Below are 21,484 nucleotides of genomic sequence, written 5' to 3'. Positions count from 1 at the left end.
GTGAATTTTGATAACAAGAGACTAGGACAGCTGACTATTACACGACCCCCAAACGGTCGACGTTCCCAAATTCTGAGCTGTCCAGTCACCGGAGATTTGATTAGAGAACAGACTTTCCTTCCTCCTTCTGCTTGCTTCTTATTTCTTTCGCTTGCTTTTTATTTCTTTTTTTGTAGCTCAGTGGTAGCTTACTTGTTTTGCACGTATAACGTCTTGAGTTCCATCCTTGGTGTGTCCGGCTATGTCCTGCATATCTGTAGATGTTCTCTATTCTGGCTTTTTGCTTTTCTTAACTTGCTTTTGCTCATCTTTGCCTTCCTCTTTCCATCTCTTCCTGCGGCTAGTGGGTAGATTCTTTAATGTTCAGGAACTTGGAAGTGTCAAGAGAAACGTCATCTGCTGTTTATAATTTTTCATTTATTTTTAAAAATTATATTTTTCAAATATTCAGTTTTATAAAAATAGAAATTCAAAAACTTAGATTCCCCTCACATATTTAAATATTTATTTTATAAACAGCTATAAAAAATTCAAGCCTGAAGTGTCAAATCATTTTACCTTTAAATGCTGTAAACACCTTAGCAGAACCAAAAACCAAACCAGCTGCTGTGGAGTCAATTTCAGCTCACAGTGACTTCTTCCAGTTAGCATTCGAGCACTTGACCACTGCACCACCAGGGCTCATTCTGAAAATATCTTAGTACTGTGTGACTGTTTAAAAAATGATTCAATAAATGCCATCTTTATCAATACCTTACCCAAAAAAATGCCATTGAGTCCAACTCATAGTGACTCTATAGGACAGAGTAGAACTGCCCCATAGGGTTTCCAAGGAGCAGCTGGTGAGTTCAAACTGCAGGGTTCCATCAATGCCTTACACCAGTGGTTTTTGAAGCGTAGAATCATCTGCAGGGCTTATTAAAACACAAATTGTTAGGGCCCAACCCTAGAGTTTCTGATTCATTAGGTCTAGGATGGGCAAAGAATTTGTGTTTTTAACAAGATCCAGGTGATGCTGATACTGCTGGACCAAAGACCACACTTTGAGAATCACCGCCTCACACTAACACCCATTTCAAAAGTGTTATATCCTGGATTTATATTTGAATCTTCAGCATGTCTTTTAAACATTTTATTCCGCAGGATACAGGTTTACTCACCTAATCTGCAGAGTGGGGTTTTCCTTCTTAGATCAGGCTGAGATTTCTATACACATTGCCTGTGGATAATTCCAGGCCCTGAACGTGAGACTTAGGGGCACCTTGCAAGATGGTTGTATCTGAGGCCTTTACTCAGCAGGATTGGCTCTGTTTACAGATAGACTTTGTACTATATATCAAGAAATTTCCCAGTGGCTTGCTGTAACCATCTATGTTTCTGTATTTTCTGATGCTGGCGTTTCCAAATGGCTCTTGATCTGAATGACTTATGGCAGATAATATGCCAATTTTGAAACTTCTTGTTCTGAGCTGATCAGGTTCAGGTGAATCTAGTTGTTAAACTATAGCTTCTTCTTTCTGGCATTCAAGATCAGTAAAATTCACATAATTCTTCCACAAAAAACTACAAAAAATATATTTTAAGGAAAATTTGATTAAATATTCATAAAGAAAATTGTGTATGCCATAGGGCCTGTATCATTGAGGATTCTGTGGGAAGGTAGCTCAGTAGTAAAGCACTTCCTTTGCATGCCTGAGGTCCTAGGTTCGACTGCCAGCATCTCCAGCGTCTGTTGCTCATGGGGACTCATTTAATGCTGTAGGGTGGTAAATACTGATGAACAAATATGTTTGGTTTTAGCGCTTTTGATATTCCCAAGCATTTTAAATCTTCAGTAGTTAAGTGAGATTTCATCTTCCTGCATCCTAGTTTAAAAGACAAGTATGATGCTGCTGCGAAGTTTTCTGAGCCTACACAGTCAACACCTCTCAGGCCCTGATACTTTATATAATCTTTCTTTGGTGGGAAGGAGGATTAAGAGAGGAGGTTAGACTGAGAACGTAGATTGGTTTCCATTCCTACCCTTCCCCCCCGCCCCACAACTCTTTGATTTTTGTCACTTCTATGCTCCCAGGCCTTAAACAAATATTTTGTTTCTTATCCCTTTTATTTTGGAAGAGATCGTATTTTAAGTCAATTGCTGAATAGAAAGTACAATAATAGTATAACTGGGTAAAAACTCTTTGCCATTGAGTCAATTCTGACTCATAGCAACCCTATAGGACAGAGTAGAACTGCCTCATAGGGTTTCCAAGAAGTAGCAGTAGATTCAAACTGCCAACCTTTTGGTTAGCAGCCAAGCTCTTAACTACTGTGCCACCAGGGCAAAAAGTGGGTAAAAGTATGACTAATTTGTAATTAGTTGACTGCCTGAAAGAAGCAAAGAAGGTGAAGAGGAGAAATTGTAGACAAAGAGTAGTCTCTCAGGTAAGAAGAGAGAGCTGATTAGAAATGGATGCAAAGAAGGGAAGGACTTTTATCAGCTGCTCCTTAGTTCTTTTTCTAAACTAGCATAAATTGCTTTTGTCAGTTAACATCAAGGACATAGGTTACAGTGTTCTCTAAAATCATGAGCTGAGAAAATTTACTCTTGGAAATCATATCAGTAAGAATGGAACATCCTACTAGTGCCTCGATTATATGAGCCATGTGGGTCACTTTGACATAGAGACTCAGACTTGATTTCCAACCACTCTAGAGTTTCAGAAAGTATTTTAGGCACATCTTTTAATATTGATCTCTGTAGCTTCAAGAAAACAGGATCCTGAGTCCTTGTCTCAGCCAAGGCCTAATGCTAACCAGTTTACTCACAGCCCTGCTTTGCTTTGATTCTGTTTGATTTGGTGAAAGCCAACACTTCTATTTGCATTTCTCCCTTGCCTAAGCAAGGATTAAATTAAGCTTTTATGTGTTAAGGTTGAACAATTGTGATTTATTTAACATTTTGAATATGGAAGCTAAAAATGGATATTAAAAGGTTAAAAGGTTAATAAATAGAAGGTGATCTTTTGATAAAAATAAAAATTAAAGTTCATGAACTTAGTAGAGGCCTACTTAAGACATAAAGAACTAACTACATAAATAAAAAGACTCTGACTCTCGGTAACCATATGTACAACAGAATGAAACATTCCCTGTCTTGCATCATCCTCAAAATCACCAGCATGTTTGAGTCCATCCTTGTGGATATTACGCAAATCAGTCTCACTGAGGGTCTTCCATGCCCTCATTGGCCCTCTACTTCACAAACATGATATCCTACTCTAGCAATTGATATCTCCTTGGAACCCTGGTGATGGAATGGTTAAGCACTTGGCTGCTAACCAAAAGGTTGGCAGTTCAAATCCACCAGCCACTCCTTGAAAACCCTATGGGGGCAGTTCTACTCTGTCCTATAGGGTCACTAGGAGTTGGAATCTACTTGACAGCAATGGATTTTTTGTTTAGTTTGGTTGGTGATATGTCTAAAGCAAGAGAGTAGGACAATGTTCTGTTGGGATACATAAAGTTTTCATTGCCTAATTTTTGGAAGTAGATTGCCAGTCCTTTCCTTCTAGTCTATCTTAATCTGGAAGCTCTGCTGAAACCTGTCCACCATGGGTGACCCTGCTGATATTTATAATACTGGTGGCATAGCTTCCAGCATCACAGCAACACTCAAGCCACCACAGAGGAGTGGTGGTTGGTGGAATATGACCTTTAGACAAACTGAAAAACTAGATATAAACTGTAGAGATATGTTTAGCATGTATAAAGATTAAAATTTTTATTAAAAAATAATCAGCTTCTAATGAAACCAGTTAGAAAAAGCAAAATATTTTATTCTTTTTTATCTAACCAATAGTTTGGATGAAGGTGAGACTTGTGTAAGGTGACCCTGATTGTTGTAAAGATTAACCCACAAGAGAGTTATATAATTGTGTGTGTTTCTGTGGCAGGTAGTATTTCAGTCTGAAATGAGCTGTAAGTGCTGTTTATTTTGACTTGAAATATTCTGAACAAGAGAACTTAATAAATTTTGCCTGAACCTCTCCCATTAGTCAATGGGCACTTGTTTTAAATTCAGTCAGGCAAATTATAGTATAATTTATAGTTTTATACTTCACATTTGGAAAGAAAGGAGGGAAAGGAAGGAAGAAAGAGAGAGAAAATAGGCACACACACACAAAGGGTGACAAATATATCTCATACCTCAGAGGCAGGGAAGAATTGTTTTTATTTAAGAAATATCAGGTTTCCTGCTGTACCATGTTAGCTACATAATCACAGCATTTTACTCTGTATTATCACTCCAAGTGAAATTTCCCTCAGTTACTGAAGCTTTCTTAACTTGGACTATTGTTGTTAGGTGCTGTAGAGTTAGTTCAGACTCATAGTGACCCTATGTACAGAACAAAACACTGCCCCATCCTGCGCCATCCTCACAATCGTTGTTATGTTTGAGCCCATTGCTACAGCCACTGTGTCAATCCATCGCGTTAAGGGTCTTCCTCTTTTTCACTGACCCTCTACTTTACCAAGCATGATGTCCTTCTCATGGAACTGGTCCCTCCTGATAACATGTTCAAACTACTTGAGACGAAGTCTCACCATCCTTGCTTCTAAGGGGCATTCTCGCTATACTTCTTCCAAAACAGATTTGTTCGTTCTTCTGGCAGTCCATGATATATTCAATATTCTTCACCAACACCATAATTCCAAGGCATCAGTTCTTTGGTCTTCCTTATTCATTGTCCAGCTTTCACATGCACATGAGGTGATTGAAAATACCATGGCTTGAGTCAGGCACACCTTAGTCCTCAAAGTGGCATCTTTGCTTTTGAAAACCTTAAAAAGGTCTTTTGCAGCAGATTTGCCCAATGCAGTATGTCATTTGATTTCTTGACTGCTGCTTCCATGGGCATTGATTGTGGATCCAAACAAAATGAAGTCCTTGACAGTTTCAATCTTTTCTCCATTTATCATGATGTTGCTTACTGGTCCTCCTTTCACTTTGCTAATGATATTTGATTGGAATTACTGGAAAGTTTCAGCTTAAATCTTTATTGAAAGTTTCTGATAAATGAAAGAAGGAAGGGAGAGAGGGAATGAGGAAGGGAGGTAAGAAGGGAGGGAGGGAAGAAGGGTAAATGAATTAACAAAATAGTGAGTGAATGATCAAATGAACGAACTTGTTCCAAGAAATTTACTTGGTAAAGCCTTCAATATGTATTTAATTCTAAATGTTGTTCAGGAATAAAAAAATTTTAAGTAACACATATGTTGTATTTTATACTTTACAAAAAGCATTTTATTAATTTTGTTTCCTATTCTTTTCAGAACCCACTGAAAATAGAAGAGTTTACATTTGTTAGATATGGTTGATTGGCATTCAGTATCCATTCCCACTTTATCCTGGTTGACTTTCTACACTGGAGAGCCTGAAAAGCTAAAAAAAATACATTTTCCAGACTCTCTTGAAGCTAAGGATTTTGATGCAAATGAGATTTAACCAATTATTAGATGTACTTCTCTGAGATTTAGAAGGCAGTATATCTGGATATTTTCTGTTAGCAAGCAAGATCATGGACACATCGTTTCTCTGCAGCAGTGTTACAGAGGCTAGTCTCTAACTTTATAGGACTAGAGTAGTGGCAGAGGAAGTGATCCTAGTCCATGTTACAATGACCAGTCAGCAGCTTCATGAGTTAGGGAAGTACTTATAGAGAAAACAGTCTCCTAACCCTAACTTTGTGTTTCCTGGGTTGCAGCTACAGTGGTATGTTCTGAGTCTCAGCAATATGATTATTGGTTACCCTTGTAGACTAGTTCTATAGATTTTGTTTTTTTGGACTCATACTTGAAGGTCTAAAGTCTGTTTCTTAACCTCTTCTAATGATTATGTAATAATACAATTTCCTGTATTTATGATTTCCTGCTTAAAATGCTTAAGGGTGATTCCTGTTTCCTACACTAAACTCTGATTTTTCAGATTAAGAAATCTCAAAATAAATAATGATAATAATGGGTTATAATCTATGAATAAAATAATAATCCATGAGTCCATATAAGTAAACAAATGGAGAAGGAAACGTTCTTCCTCTTATAGTAGAAAGTCAACTAGTAAATGTAGAATGAATGATGGATTTAGAGAATCATCATTTGGCAAACATTCCATTATATTAGGAATTGATTCAGGAAGGATCATCAGTGGATATCAGAGGGATGAAAGGTGAATAATGAGATGTTTACATAGTCTCAAACTATCTCCTCATAGATATCTGTTAATTATTAATTAAAAGGAAAAAGTAGTAATTTTACAGTGGAGAAACCTGGCAGATTCCACCATAACATCACTGGTAATGAGACAACTGTGTCTCCTGATATGATGCACTAGAAAGGACACAATATCAGTTCTTTAGTATCCCTGCCTAAAATACATAGTCTGAATCTAATCATGAGGAAACAGCAGACAAGCCCAAATTGAGGAATATTTTATAAAATAACTATCCTGTACTCTTCAAAAATGCCAATGTCACCAAAGAAAAAGAAAGCCTATAGGTTAAAGGAGATGAAAGAGACATGGCAACCAAATTTAACAGATTATAAAAGTTTTCTTTTGTTATAAATGACATAGGGACAACTAACAAAATCTGAGTAAGACCTGTGTATTAGATAATAGCATTGTATCAATGTTAATTTCCTTATTTTGATCATGGTACTGTGGTTATGTAAGAGAATGTTCTTAAGAAACACATACTGAAGTATTTACGGGTAAAGGCTATCATATCTACAACTTACCCTCAAATGGTTCTATATAATATAGAATAAACCATTTAGTTTATTCTCTCTTTTAAGGAAGGTAAAAAGTTCATGTTTGGGAAATTTAGGTCAAGGATATATAGGAATTCCCATTCTTGAAATTTTTCTGTAAAATTAAGTTACTTCTAAAAGTAAAAGTTAAAAAGAAAAGAATGAAACATAGGCTAGGGTAGTCAAGACACTCAGCAAAGGTCTACATCTGGCTAATGGCAGATCCAGGACATGAACAGACTGTCACTCAAAAGTCCACGTTCCTTTCCCTCCTGTGCATGATCAGTCAATTGACTGACAGTCTTTATCTGCATTCACAAGGGCACAGATTATTTACAAAAATAACTTGATCCACTGAATGAGGATTGCTTTTCCCAGAAGGAGGAAACCCCAGTATTGAATTGGGAGTCACTTCACTATAGGGTTGCTATGAGTTGGAATTTGACTCGAAAGTAACGGGTTTGGTTTTGGTCACTTTTCAATGTGTGCCCCACTGCAGAATCTTAAAAAGTTCTTTGTTGAGTTTGCACTGTGTTGAGACTGATTCAGCTATTTGCTGAATTTGAGAAAACTACAGAGCTCCTTTAAGGCTCTTTAGATAATCCTTCCTGAGGTTCAAGACCTTAGAGGATTTGACCTCCAATTTCTCTTACTTTGGCAGCTAAGAACTTCCACTAAGGAACAGAATGGAGAGCTAAAATTTCCAAAGAGAAACTCCCAGTTAGCCCAATAGAATGCTCATTAAAACATTAGCAAGTTCATCACCATTAGGTAAAGGGAGAAAGAAGATAGGATTCTTTTCTTATTGATCTACGATTAGGCAAAAACAATGGATGCATCAATTTATTTTTTGTCAAATTTTTACTCTTAAGCATCTTGAAAAGTAGTCACTTGTGAACTTCCTTGGGGTTGCAGAAATAGGCTATTTTGTGGGTTTCTCCCTGAAATTGGGATGCCATTCCCTTTGATTATTTCTTGCATTTACATTTTCTGCACCTTTATGTTGCTTAAACTCTGGTCTTTTCTTTTTTGATTTTAAAGCTATTTGCCAAAAAGAAAACAATAAACAACTTTGGAGAATGAATCCCAAACTTCAAATTTTTGACTATCAATATTTTTAAATGAGTATATGTTCATATCCATCTCCACATGGATTCTCTGATTGCTTTTAAAATTAAAACTCCCAAATATGGCCTATGAAAGCCTGACATGGTTTAGCCCTATCCTTTTCCAGCTTCATATCTCATGCTTTTCACCCATGTCCTTCCACTCTAGCCATATTGGCTTTCCTTCAGTCTTATGCACTTTGCCTGACTTCCTCTACCTGAAATATTCTGTGCTCTGCCTCTTTTTCCTTTCTTTGCAACTCAAGTCTCTCCTCTGATCTCCCTGACTTAACTAAATTCCTCGTTCTAAATCTCAGTAATTCGGTTTTGCAGCACTTATCACAGCTACAGTGTTTTACTTATGTTTGTGATTATGTAATTAATTCTGTTCCCCCAACTAAGCTCTTATCTTCTTTGGTAAAAACACACAAACCAAACTCACTGCCATCAAGTCGATTCCAACTCATAGCAACCCTACAGGCCAGAGTAGAACTGCCCCATAGTTTTCCAAGGCTGTAAGTCTTTACGGAAACAGACTGCAACATCTTTCTCTCCTGGAGCAGCTGGTGGGTTCTAATGACCAACCTTTTGGTTGGCAGCCGAGCGCTTTAACCACTGCGCCACCAGGGGTATTGGTAGACCGGACGTATTCAGCTCACATTTTCACAAGTAAGCATAAGTGAGCATTCAATATTTTTGAATGAATAAGTGGATGAATGAACTCTACAACCATCAACTAAAATAAAGGCAGATCTTCAACTGCTTGGGACTAGCTTTAAGGGGAACTTGTGCACCACATAGAATTTCTTCCAAAATTTATTTCAGTGGTCTTATATCCAGAAGCAAAAACAGAAATATAATTTCCTGGAATTGACATGCTGGTCAAGATTCATGATCCCCCAATCCAATCATCTGTCTCTAATGGCTGAACTTTAATTTCAAGACACAATTATTTTCTGCTTTGAATTTTTTGTTGATATCATGTGTTTTCATTAATGGAAGCACACTGAATCATTGAGTGTGTCTGAATTTTTGGTAGGTAGTATGAATTTTTTTTCTTGCCCCCTCTCACAATCCTACCCTGACTGTCCCAAGGTACATATGTTTTAACACTAATTCTACCCCAGAGTCCCCCCAAAGTCCACTGCGACATATGTGTGCCACACAAAAGATTTTCAAAATTTCTCTTACAAAAAATTCAGACACCTCATACAGTACCCTGTAAAAACAGTAATTTGCAGCACATGTCCATTTCTTCCATTTCAAGAGTTATACAGGTCACCGCCTGCCATCAGCACGTGCTATCAGTGGGAGAGAAGCTTCCCAATGAACCCTAGAGATAAAAAAACAATTGGAAGCTATATATGCCACCAGTCCTGAAAGGGTTATTAAAAAACCAAGGAAAGGGAATGATAGTCGTACAAAAATCAACATAGTTATGGATTGAATTGTGTCCCCCCAAAATGTGTTGTAAATCCTAACCTTCATACCTGTGGATGTAATCCTATTTGGGATAGTTTTCTTTGTTATGTTAATGAGGCCATTATCAGTGTAGAATGTGTTTTAAACCAATCACTTTTGAGATATAAAATGGCAGATTAGGCACAGAAGCAAGCAAGCACAGACTGGGGAAGACAGATGTCATACCACATGAAGATCGCCAAGGAAGGGAGGAACAAAGGCTGAAAAGAGACAAGGACTTTCCTCCAGAGAAGAGAGAAAGCCTTCCCCTAGAGCTGACGCCTGAATTTGTACTTCTAACCTTCTAACTCAGAAAATAAATGTTTGTTAAAGCCACCCACTTGTTGTATTTCTGTTTTAGCAGCACTAACAAACTACGACAATCATTAAGAAGTAAAATATGTTCCTAATACAGCTTATGTTTCCTCAACACCTATTTGTGGTTTACTCTTTATTGATTTACAGAAGTCAAGGATTTCTTTCAGTGGTTCATGGACACCCAAGGGTCTAAGGAGGTCAGTAAACACCTTGAAAGTATATACAAAATTTACCGATATGTCTGTTTTTTTTGTCATGGACCAAAGTTTTCATCAGATAATCAAGTCAGTTCATGCACCATACAATTTTAAGAATTCCTATTCCACTCCATGTTTATGAATAGAGATATTAAATATTAAGATGTCAGTGCTCCCCAACTTGATTTATGGATTCAATGCAATCCTAATCAAAATCCTACCAAGTTATTTGTAGAAATAAACAAATTGATCCTAAAGCTTATCTGGAAATGCAAACAATCCAGAATAGTCAACACAATACAGAAGAAAAATAGTTGGAGGACTGACACTATAAAGCTACAGTGATCAAGAGAGTGAGGCTTTGGTGAAAGAACAGGCAAATAGATGTGGAACAGTACAGAAAGCCCCCAGATATAGTCAACTGATCTTGATAAATGAGCAAAGGCAATTCAATGAGGGAAAGGATAATCTTTTCCACAAATGGTGCAGCAACAACTGGACATTCATAAGCAAAAAAAGTTTCTAGACACAGACTTTACATATTTCACAAAAATTAACTCAAAATGGATCACAGACCTAAATGTAAAACGCAAAACTAAATTTCTAGCAGATAACAGAAGAAAATCTAGGTGACTTTGGCAATTACTTTTTAAATGTAACACCAAAAGCAAAATCTATGAAAGAACAACTTGATAAATTTGAGTTTATTAAAATTAAAAACTTCTGCTCTGTGAAAGACATGGTTAAAAGAATGCAAACACAAGCCACCGACTCAGAGAAAATGTTTGTAAAACACGTATCTGATAAAGGACTTGTATGCAAGATATACAAAGAGCTCCTAAAACTCAACAATAAGAAAACAAACAACCCAATTAAAAAATGGGTAAAAGATCTAACCAGACACTTTATCAAAGAAGATATACAAATGGCAAATAAGCATACAAAAAGGACGCTCTACAACGTATGTCATTAGGGAGTTGCAAATTAAAATAACCATGAGATACCACTACACAGTAATTGTTGTTAGCTGCCATTCAGTGTTCATGACTCACAGGGATACTATGTACAACAGAATGAAACACTGCCCAGTCCTAAGTCATCCTCACAATTGTTGCTATGCTTGAGTCCATTGTTGCAGCCACTGTGTCAGTTCATCTCGTCGAGGGTCTTCCTGTTTTTCACTGACCCTCTACCTTACCAAGCATGATGTCCTTCTCCAGGGACAGGTTCCTCTTGATACCATGGCCCATGTATGTAAGACAAAGTCTCGTCATCCTTGCCTCCAAGGAGCACTCTGGCTGTTCCTTCCTGTGGCAGTCCAGACTTGCTCGTTCTTCTGGAAGTCCATGGTATATTCAATAATCTTCACCAACACTGTATTCAACAACATCAATTCTTCTTTGGTCTTCTTTATTCACTGTCCAGCTTTCACATGCATACACAGTTATTAGACATCAAATGCTGGTGAGGATGTGAAGCAATAGGAACTCTCATTCATTGCTGGTGGGAATGCAAAATGGTACAGCCACTTTGGAAGACAATTTGGCAGTTTCTTAAAAAGTTAAACATAAGCTTACCATAAAATCTAGCAATCATGCTCCTACGTATTTACCCAAATGAATATTTACCCAAATGAGCCCATAATGCCCAGCCAAATTTTCACACCCCACCCCCCTCCTAAACACTTCTTTACTTGAACCAAAATGCCCTTTATTAGCTTACCTCCCTATCCAAAGTTATGCACAATTGAAATAAAATGACAATAAATTTACCTCTTTCCAAATTCACTCTTTTGTGAAAACCTACACTCAAACACACCATTTATCCCTGGATCCTAGCTTTCTCATTACCCTAAGAGATGTCTTACACCAGAAAGGAGTAAAAGAGCTACCGTTCATCACTACAGAACAATAAATAAGATAGCACTCAAGGTTATAATTTCCAACATAGGGGAAAAGAGGCATCCAAAATGACAGCCTTTCTTTGAAGAAAATATATTCAAGGTGGCCATAACTGTGCTTTACTATACCATGTCAAACTTGTACCAGTAATTCTCACTCATGATGATCACAGTAAAGTGTAATGAGGCTCTTCCTCTGCTTTTATCTATAGCAGATACTCAAACTCTTATTCAATCTCCTACTTTGTCTGGTGAAAATTCTCTCTGAAGGCTTTAGCATTTTGGACAGTTTAACAGCCAGATTTCTTTGAGTTTATTCATGTTTCCTTTTCGCTGTAGTGGTCTCATAACAAAGACTACAAGTTATTCTGTGGCTACAGCCATCAGTCTCACTTTGAGAGGGCACTCCACAGATTGCATGGACATTTCCACCACATGATATGTAACTACTAGCACCTGTGCATTCTTTTTCACAAACTACACAAATAAAAATCTTGGTCTACTTTCAGGATGGGTTTTATTACTTCACCTTAGGAGTAATAAAAAGATTCTCTTCAATATCACTACTATCTGTTCCAATCTCAATGTTCTCTTCATACTGGCCTCTTATTTTCTAGCTCTTTGTCAACTTGTTCTAATTCATTTTGTTTGTTCAGGCTGGCAACAAGTTCTTCAGTTAACTGAGAATGAGACAGGCCCAGTTTTGCTTCAGAGCTAAATGTACCTTCACATGGAGTTTGTTGCATGTCTCTGTGACAGGGTTGATTTGGGGTCATCTGATGAACCACAAAAATTCAGCCCAGTGTGATGAACTGTTAGCTTACATCCAGGAGATAATCCTATTTTGGATATCCATATTAGTTTCTTCTACAGAATTCTGGCTTTGACAGGTTGGAGGCTTCCCATGGACAAATTTTAATTCTGGCCAAATATTACTGACTTCACTGACCATATGGCTTGAAAATTCCCTCCCATTGTCAGACTGTAAAACACTGGTGCTCCAACAATTGTAAAAATATCTAAAAGAGCATGTGCAACTTCCTTGGACCTTTTAAATTTTAATGACCTAAAAAAACTTAACTTTGTATGATGGTCTTGATAATGTATAATAAATTTATACTCCCTGTCTTAGGCTAGGTTCTCTACAGAAGTAAAACCAGTGAAGTGTATATACATATACACATGTACATATATATAGAGAGAAAGAGATTTATCTCAAGGAAATGGCTCATGCAGTTGTGGACGCTGGCAAGTCCCAAATCCATGTGTCAGGCATCATGCTGGAGGCTTCTCCTGACTCATGTAGTTGTAGGGGCTGATGAGCCTACAATCGCCAGGTCAGATGACAGGCTGTTGGCTCATGTGGCTGTGGAAGATGGTGAATCCCAAAATCAGCAGGTCAGATGACAGGCTACTGGCTTACAGGGCTGTGAAAGCTGGTGAATCTCAGAATCAGCATGTCAGACGACAGGCTGCTAGTTCAAGTCACAAGAACTGGAGGTTAGCTGATGATGGGCCACATGCAGGATTCAGAGCAAGGGAGAGCCTTGCCAGAGCATCTATATATACTGGATATAGGCCACCCGCTAAGGAAACTCCCTTACATCAGAGTAAGGGTGTGGGTAAGGTTGTGACTTGAGTAAGCTTGTGACTTGAGTAAGGGCGTGACTTGAGTAAGGGTGGGACTTGAGTCACACCCTCTTATAAGGCTGTGACTCAAGATACACCCACACTAATCCTGCCCTATTAACATGTATTAGTTAGGATTTACAACACATAAAATGGAGGATAATTACATCAGATAACAAAATGGAGGACAACCACACAATACTGGCAAGCTGACATGGCCTAGCCAAGTTGACACATAACATTAACCATCACACTCGCCATCAGGATTCAACTGCATGTCTGTAAGATCCACTTGGCATCTTGAGTTAACTTCCTTAATTGGCTGTGATGTTAGAACTTTCTTGGGTTTTGGATTTTTCTGTTGGCATGGTTTGCACAGTGTCAGGTATAGCATGATGACTTCTTTTGTGATGTTTTTGTATTTCGCTTGCAATTCTTTTTCCATGCGGGTGCGTCCTCCATGTCCAATACTGAGATGTGTATCATGCAGAATGTCAAATAAGTCCTCACTGGGTAAATAATACCGTATTTTACCTGTTTCCCCATTTACAGCCTCAATCAGTTTCTCATTTCCTTGGACAAGGATCACATCAAATCTAGCCAAGCGACGGTAGTCAAGCGATTCCTTTTTTGCCTTCGCTTTAGCCTCTTTCACTTCCCTTATCAATTGACAGTACTTTGCTTTAGAAAATATCTTAGGGTTATTACTTTTGTTCTCCAGTAACACTGCTAAGCTTCTGAAGAATTTTTCTCTCATGTTCTCTGGTTCAATTTCTGCTTCATTAGCATCTAAGCTACTGAGGTTATTGTCACCCACACTTTGGGACATCACAGAAAGCCAGGAAAACGACCCTAAAACACAAAGGAAAAAATAAATTAGGATATTCGGGAGCATACTTTAAAATACAGATATTGCCCAAAAAAATCACTACAGCTTGGCATGGAATTAGGGGTTATGGATACATAAGAGGAATACATAATTTTGGTTAGGCTGTTCAACCTTGGAGGAATGAAATGGGGGGTGGGGGTAGTGAGTGAAGAACTCTACCCAGAAACAAAAATTTCTGATACAGTAAAGCCAGGAGGTGACTTTCGAGAGCAGTATCTGGAGTCAGCCTTAAAGTTTTATGTAAACTCTGTTTTATGTAAAAAAGGAAGCAAATTAATGTTATTATTTTTTAACTTCATTATTTATTAATTTTTACTTTCTTTATTAACTAGATAAGAACATTTTTTGGGGTGGGGAGCTACAGAAGCCTCAGCAATACATTAATAGATTTTTTAAAAAGTCCCAAATTGCACCACATTTTCTGTTTCAGTCAGGTTAGCTGTTATATCAACATATGAAGTTTAAGTTCCAATATAATACACTTATATCAGTTCCCTTTTGGGGCTCATGAAACCACAAAGCCAATACAAATACCCACATTACTAATTTCAATTAGGGAGGGCTAGCATATGAGCCTGAACTAGTGAAAAATCTCTGACTTAATAAAGCATATTGAAAGAAATGTTTAGAATATTTATAATTACAAATACTGAGAAATTAATAATTCAAACTTAGCTTACCAAATTAAAAGAAAACTGCTTTGAAACAATAGAAAAGAATAATCTGGAATTATCACATCACCTCCGACAGTCTTATAGCTGCTTGGAAAAAATACTTTTTCTCAAGTAACACTCTTTACCCTACCAAATCTGCATCATGAATGTTGAACTAGTAATTTAAATCATTCTCAAGTGTTCATAATTTCTAAAACTAGGCTCAAATTAGTGATATGTTACTATATATTTTGGCCTCACTTTAACTCTCAGCTGTTCCAGTAAGACTTCCTTGATTGTTTAAGTTCACAGTGAATTCACGTTTCCTGATAAACAATCTATGCATAACACAAATTAGCACTGTAGCACTTGCTTTCATTGTTTTGTATATAGATCTACCGAGACTTAAGTTTCTAAAGAAGCAGGGATCACTTATTTCTCCAGTATCTTTCACATATCTAACACATTACTACATACAAAGGCATTTAATAAAAATCTGTCCACTAACTTCATAATTGAAGATGACAATACTCACAGTCAGTGCTATCTCAAAATGCAGCTGAAAAGACCACTAGATGAATAGTATTTCTTTCCACACTGATCTATTTTGTGCATTGCCTGTTTTAATCTATTTTCAGTGGACAATTTATCCTTCATTGATGTTTGCCGTAAAGTTGTAAACTCCTAGTGAACACAGAATGTATCTGTGTAACTCCCTCAATTGCCTAGTACAGAGCAGCAAGATGTACAGAAAATAATTTTGGGAGTGATGTGTTAAAAGGGTTTGAACAAGGAATGATGGATGAAAGGAGAGGTAGTGGGAAGTAGCAATAAGGACTATGAGCAGAAAAGGAAGGTAAACAAGGATGAATTTGGGGGAGAAAAGGAATATAAAGGAAATGATAAGTAAGAACCAGGAGAATGTGAGCTCCTGAAGTTAGCAGAATCAATGTTAATAGGTCTAGGGTGAGCAGGGAATAGGGAGTTGCTAGGAGTATAAGAAGAAAAGAAAATTGTATCCATTACACTTATACCTTCTTTGGAAAAGAAAGCTACTCCAGAGCCAAGCCAGCCTGTGTACCTGCCTCCACTACACAACATTATACCATTTATAGGCTTTAGAATGCTAATGAACACAAACTTCAGAAATTCCATTTTCTTCAGTAGAATTTCTAATTCTTAAACAGTCATTATGTGACAAAAACTGGGGGCAGAAACAACAGAAATGTGGCATATGGCTAGAGTGACAACAGTTCAACATTTACATACAGAGCCATCTCTGATTTATCCACAGTACTTACCTCTGCTACAAAATATCCATGGATAATCTTGTGTTCAACTATTTTTGACATTATTAAATAAAAAAAATAAACACATTGGTGTCGAGTTGATCCCGACTCATGGTGACCCTATGTGCTTGAGAATAGAACCTGATTGCTTATTTAACTCCTTTAATAACATTACACTACACTAGTTGACTTTTCCTTCCACCAGCCGCTCCTTGGGAACTCTATAGAGCAGTTCTACTCTGTCCTATAGGGTCGCTGCTATAAGTCGGAATTGACTCCACGGCAATGGGTTTGATATTTTATTTTTTTTTATTTTTAGTAGAAGCTGAAATGGAATGAGGTTTGATAACTCTTCAATGACTAGATCCTTCCCTCCCTCAATTCTTATCCTCTTTCCAAGGATTAAGTTATCCTCACCATTATCCTGAAGTAGATACGGCTCTGGAAATTCACATTCCATTCTGTCCACCATTGGATGGAGCTGGGTACCTAAGGACTTCTTTGCAATATCCAGAGGGGTTATTTCTTCCATAGGAACTTCCTGCCCATACGTGCCTGGTGGAACCTGGGGACAAACACGTACATTTAGGAATCAATATAAGTAACTACTTTACAAAGCATAGCTAAACTTTAAAACCACAAAAAGTCCTGGTTCCACTGAAATAGAATGTAAGGAGAAAAAAATTAGTCCTCATTGAATTCTGAAGAGCAGTGCAAGACAAAACAAGAAGAGAAATGAGAAATGCTAGGACTAACAAAGCCAGAGCCATACAACAGAAACTGACTGTGTTCCCATAGGACAGGAGTTGATATGCATCCCTGTGATTTCAGTTCTTTGGGAAAAAAGGAGTAGAAATACAGTAATCTTTCCTACATTGTGATAACTGAAAAAATACATATAAATAAGTTTTAGTGTGAGCAGTTAAAAGTAAATATTTTGGGGGAAAATGCAAAATATCTAAGAGAGACAAACAAGCTGTTAAACCAAGGAAGGAACAGCTGTTTAGACCGACTGTGAAAACCATTAGCCCAGTGTGTTACAGATGAAAAGCCAACCAAGCTGTATCACTGTGTAAGGTAGAAAATATTATCCTCTCCTTACACTAATCATCTAGTATATGGTTTATAATTAAATTTCCCAGTTGTCCCAAAACTTTATTTCATGATTTGCTTATTTTTTAATCCATGATCCAATTAGTCTTTATGCATTGTTTTTGGTTATTATGTCTCCTTTGTTTCTTTTAATCTAAAATAATTTCCTGCCTTTTTTTTTTTAATTAAATTAGATTTTGAAGAATCAGAACCAGTTGTAGAATATTTCATATTATGAATTTGTCTGATTGCTTCTTCACAAATAGATTCTGGCTAAACATTTTTGGAAGAATTCTACATAGAAGATGTGTACTTACTGTGTCACATCACAGGGAACATGATATTAAGTTATTTCATTGTTGATGATAAATTTGATCATTTGGTTATGGTAGTGATCACCAGATCTATTTTTTCTGAAAATATATTTTTCCCACTACAATTAATAAATCAGCTATACGGTAATAATTTGGGGCTCTGTGAATATCCTATTCCCTAATAGTCTTTCCCCCAACAGTTTTAGCATTCATTGATGATGCCTGCCTGAATCAATTTTTACACTGGGTGTAGCAAAACAGTGGCTTCCTACTTTTATAATTCCTTCTATATTTATTAGCTAGCAATTTTCTGTAAGGGGTTTTCCATCCATCCCCCTTTGTCTTTCCCTCTTTTTAAGTATCATTATGAACTTATTTTATAATCCACGTCATCCTTATTTACCAAGATGCTCAAACTGATGCACAAATTTGGCCAGAGGGAGCCTCTTCAAGCTGGCTCCCACATCCTTTTCATATAATCCCATTAGTGCTTTAGCACATCCATGTTTTCAGGAACAATACAAAGCCCATCTTGTATTGTCCCTATCCCAGCCCCGGTTCCAGTTCCTGGTTCCTTTTAGAGGGCAATAGTGTTTAGTAACAAAGATCTTGGCTGACTGTTAATGAGGTGTTGTTGCCTCTAGGCCCTTTCGTGTATAGAGCTGAGAAATATATTTTATAAAATATCATGAATTAAATTCAATTTCAACACCACAGGGTTTTTCCTCACCTTTCCCCACTCCATATTTGTATCTCCCTTCTCCCACAGTGAGAAGGAAAAAAAAAAAAAAAAACACAATATATTTACTCATTTGCTCTAACCTACAATAAACACAAAACAGTTTCAGAATTACAGCACTAAATCTGTGTTACGGAACACTTCCAACAACATACCTACTAAGTAAAATTCAGTGTACCTTTGCAGCTTTTTTTTTGTCCGTAGGCAGTATCCCACTAAGGGTATACAGTTAGAATACTGCATTCAAGTCATCTGAATTGATTCTTTTCTCTGTGTGATTGTTATTAATTTGATACACAGGTTCATTTGTTTCTGCTTTTGTGTCTGTTTTTTGTTTTTTATCCTATTTAATTTAATGTTGTTTTTAAAATACTTCAAACATTTACTTGGTATCAAAAAATCAAGACATATTTTCTCAGAGAAGTCTTGCTCATAGTCATATACCTTGCATCTTACTGTCACCCCCTACCATAAGAAAACATTTTTTGTTAGTTGATGCTTTACCTTTATTTTTACCAAAATAATAGAACATTATATATACACACACGTTTGTGTGTATATGAATATATACTTAAATGTATATATATACAAATTGAATACAAATGTGTGTACATACATTTCTTCTTTTTCATATATATATGTAAAATATGTGAAAATAAATCAGACGCCTCTATATGTAAATGTATAAAACATAGCATACATATATACTAGCTCACGCCTTCCTCTTTTTTTTTTCCCCCCAAAATTATGGGGTTTAGTAGGAAAGTAACAGTTACAATTCAGCACGCCTACCTTTTTCACTTAATGTAAATATATAATCTGGAAATAATTTCATACCAGTCCATAGAGATTGTCCTCATTCTTTTTTATGTTTGCATAGTATCACGTTATATTGATGCACCATAGTTTATTCAACCATTTTTCTATGGATGGGCCTTTAGGTTGTTTACAACATTTTGCTTTTACAAGTAATGCTATTGAAAAACTATGTTATTTCTTATTGGTAAACGTGATATTTTCAAAGTAAACTCCCAGAAGTGGTATTGTTGAGTCAACGGATAAACACATAAAACAGGTTTGTTGGATGGTGCCCAAAATACTCTGTAGGAGTTGTACCATTTTGTTCTCCCATCAGCAGTGTAAGAGAGGACCCGTTTTCCCCTAGTCAGGCCAACACACCATTTTCAAGCTTTTGAATTTTTGCCAGTCTAATGGCTGACAAATGGGACTTCAGTGCAGTTTTAATTTGCTTATTATGACTGAAGTTGAGTATTTTTTCACATACTTAAAAGCTATCTGTTTATATTTCTGAAAACTGCTCATGTCTCAAGTATTTTTAATTGCATTTCTATTAAGATTTTTATTCATAAGATTTTGCAAATATTTTCATCAACTTATTATTTTTTAACTTTGCTTGTGGATTTTTCCCCCTGCATTTTTTTTAATGCATAAAAATTTATTATGTTCTTGATATTACTTCTAAATTTTGAGTAATGATTAGAAAGGCTTGCCTCACATTCAGGTTTTAAAAGAAGCCATTTATGTTTTCTCCTAGCATCTGTATGGTTAAAATTTTATATATTGATCTCTGACACATTTGAAGTTTATTCTAGTATATGGTATAAGGTATGAATCTAATTTGTTTCTTTTCAAAGTGGCTATCCTTTGGTCCCAACACCATTTATTTAAAAGTCCATCTTTGCACTCAGTTGTTTGAGACGGCACATTTAGTATACTAAATTTCCATATGTACTTAGGTCTACTTTTGTACTTTCTATTGTTTCATTTATCCATCTATTCATGTGCCAATACCAGAGTTTTACTTAAAGATGCTTTATGACATGTTAGTATCTAGTAGGCCTATGCCCTCCTCTTTACTCTCAGAAGTTCTTCCTAGCTGTTCTTTCATGTTTATCTTCACATATGAATAAAGTTTGTGGTTTAACCCTTTCCTTCTCATAACTAAGCAATTAGGTTTGTTTTTCCTGAGACCCTCCCCTGAACACCCCCCCACAAAAAAAAAAAACAAACTCATTGCCATCGAATAGATTCCGACTCATAGTGACCCTATAGGACAGAGTAGAACTGCCCCATAGGGTTTCCAAAGAGCAGCTGGTGGATTTGACTTGCCGATCTTTTGGTTAGCAGATGAACTCTTAATCGCTCATTTTCTGTTATCTTTAAGTTTTTGGTTCTAAGCAGCACAGACATCTGATTTGGCTATGGATGAAACTATAATATAGTAACATCTCATTATTACCCAATATAGTAATTCCCTTAGAATTAATGTCAATGGGCAACAGGTAGTTTGTTGTTTTCCTTGGCTTACCTGGGTTCTGCTTACTTAACTTTTTTATGTTAGCTATCAATGGCAGGTGATTTCTCCTGGACCCTTATTTTACAAAAGATCTGGTTAAATAAAGAAGAGGGTAAAAAGGAGAGGGCAACAATGGTCACAAGTAAGTTTATATGGTAGGAACATTCAAAATAAAAGTTATCACAGCTGACTTTGAAAGGTTGCTGTTATTGTTGTTAGGTGCCGTCAAGTCAGTTCCAACTCATAGCAACCTTATGTACAACAGAACGAAACATTGCCTGGTCCTGCACCATCCTCACAATCATTGCTATGTTTGAGCCCATTGTTGAAGCCACTGTGTCAATCCATCTTGGAGAGGGTCTTCCTCTTTTTTGCTGACCTTCTACTTTACCAAGCACGATGTCCTTCTCCAAGGACTGGTGCCTCCTAGTAACATGTCCAAGGTAAATGAGATGAAGTCTCACCATCCTCACTTCTAAGGAACATCCTGGTTGTAATTCCTCCAAAACAGATTAGTCTGTTCTTTTGGCAGTCCATGGTACATTGAATATTCTTCGCCAAGACCATAATTCAAATGCATCAATTCTTCAGTCTTCCTTATTTACTGTCCAGCTTTCACATGCATATAAGGTGTCTTAGTCATCTAGTGCTGCTCTAACAGAAATACCACAAGTGGATGGTTTTAATAAGGAGAAATTTATTCTCTTCACAGTCTGGTAGGCAACAAGTCCAAATTCAGGGCATCAGCTCCAGGGGAATGCTTTCTCTCTCTGTTGGCTCTGGAGGAA

General features: G+C 36.8%; 1 protein-coding gene across 1 annotated transcript in view; it reads right to left on the bottom strand.

The window, feature by feature from the left end:
* Positions 1 to 11,337: 11,337 nt before the first annotated feature.
* LOC101343135 (SCAN domain-containing protein 3-like) overlaps positions 11,338 to 21,484 on the bottom strand; it is a 31,502-nt gene continuing 21,355 nt past the window's right edge. The window contains exons 2-3 of the mRNA XM_023741416.1: positions 16,652 to 16,799; positions 11,338 to 14,255 (exon numbers count right to left, since the gene is read on the bottom strand). Coding sequence (XP_023597184.1) covers positions 13,645 to 14,255; positions 16,652 to 16,799 — 759 coding nt within the window. The 3' untranslated portion in view covers positions 11,338 to 13,644. The remainder of the gene's footprint in view (positions 14,256 to 16,651; positions 16,800 to 21,484) is intronic.

This window comes from Trichechus manatus, unplaced genomic scaffold (assembly GCF_000243295.1).
Source record: "Trichechus manatus latirostris isolate Lorelei unplaced genomic scaffold, TriManLat1.0 scaffold00180, whole genome shotgun sequence".
Lineage (NCBI taxonomy): Eukaryota > Metazoa > Chordata > Mammalia > Sirenia > Trichechidae > Trichechus > Trichechus manatus.
Note: the sequence above shows the minus strand (reverse complement) of the source record. Positions and strands in the feature narration are given on the sequence as shown.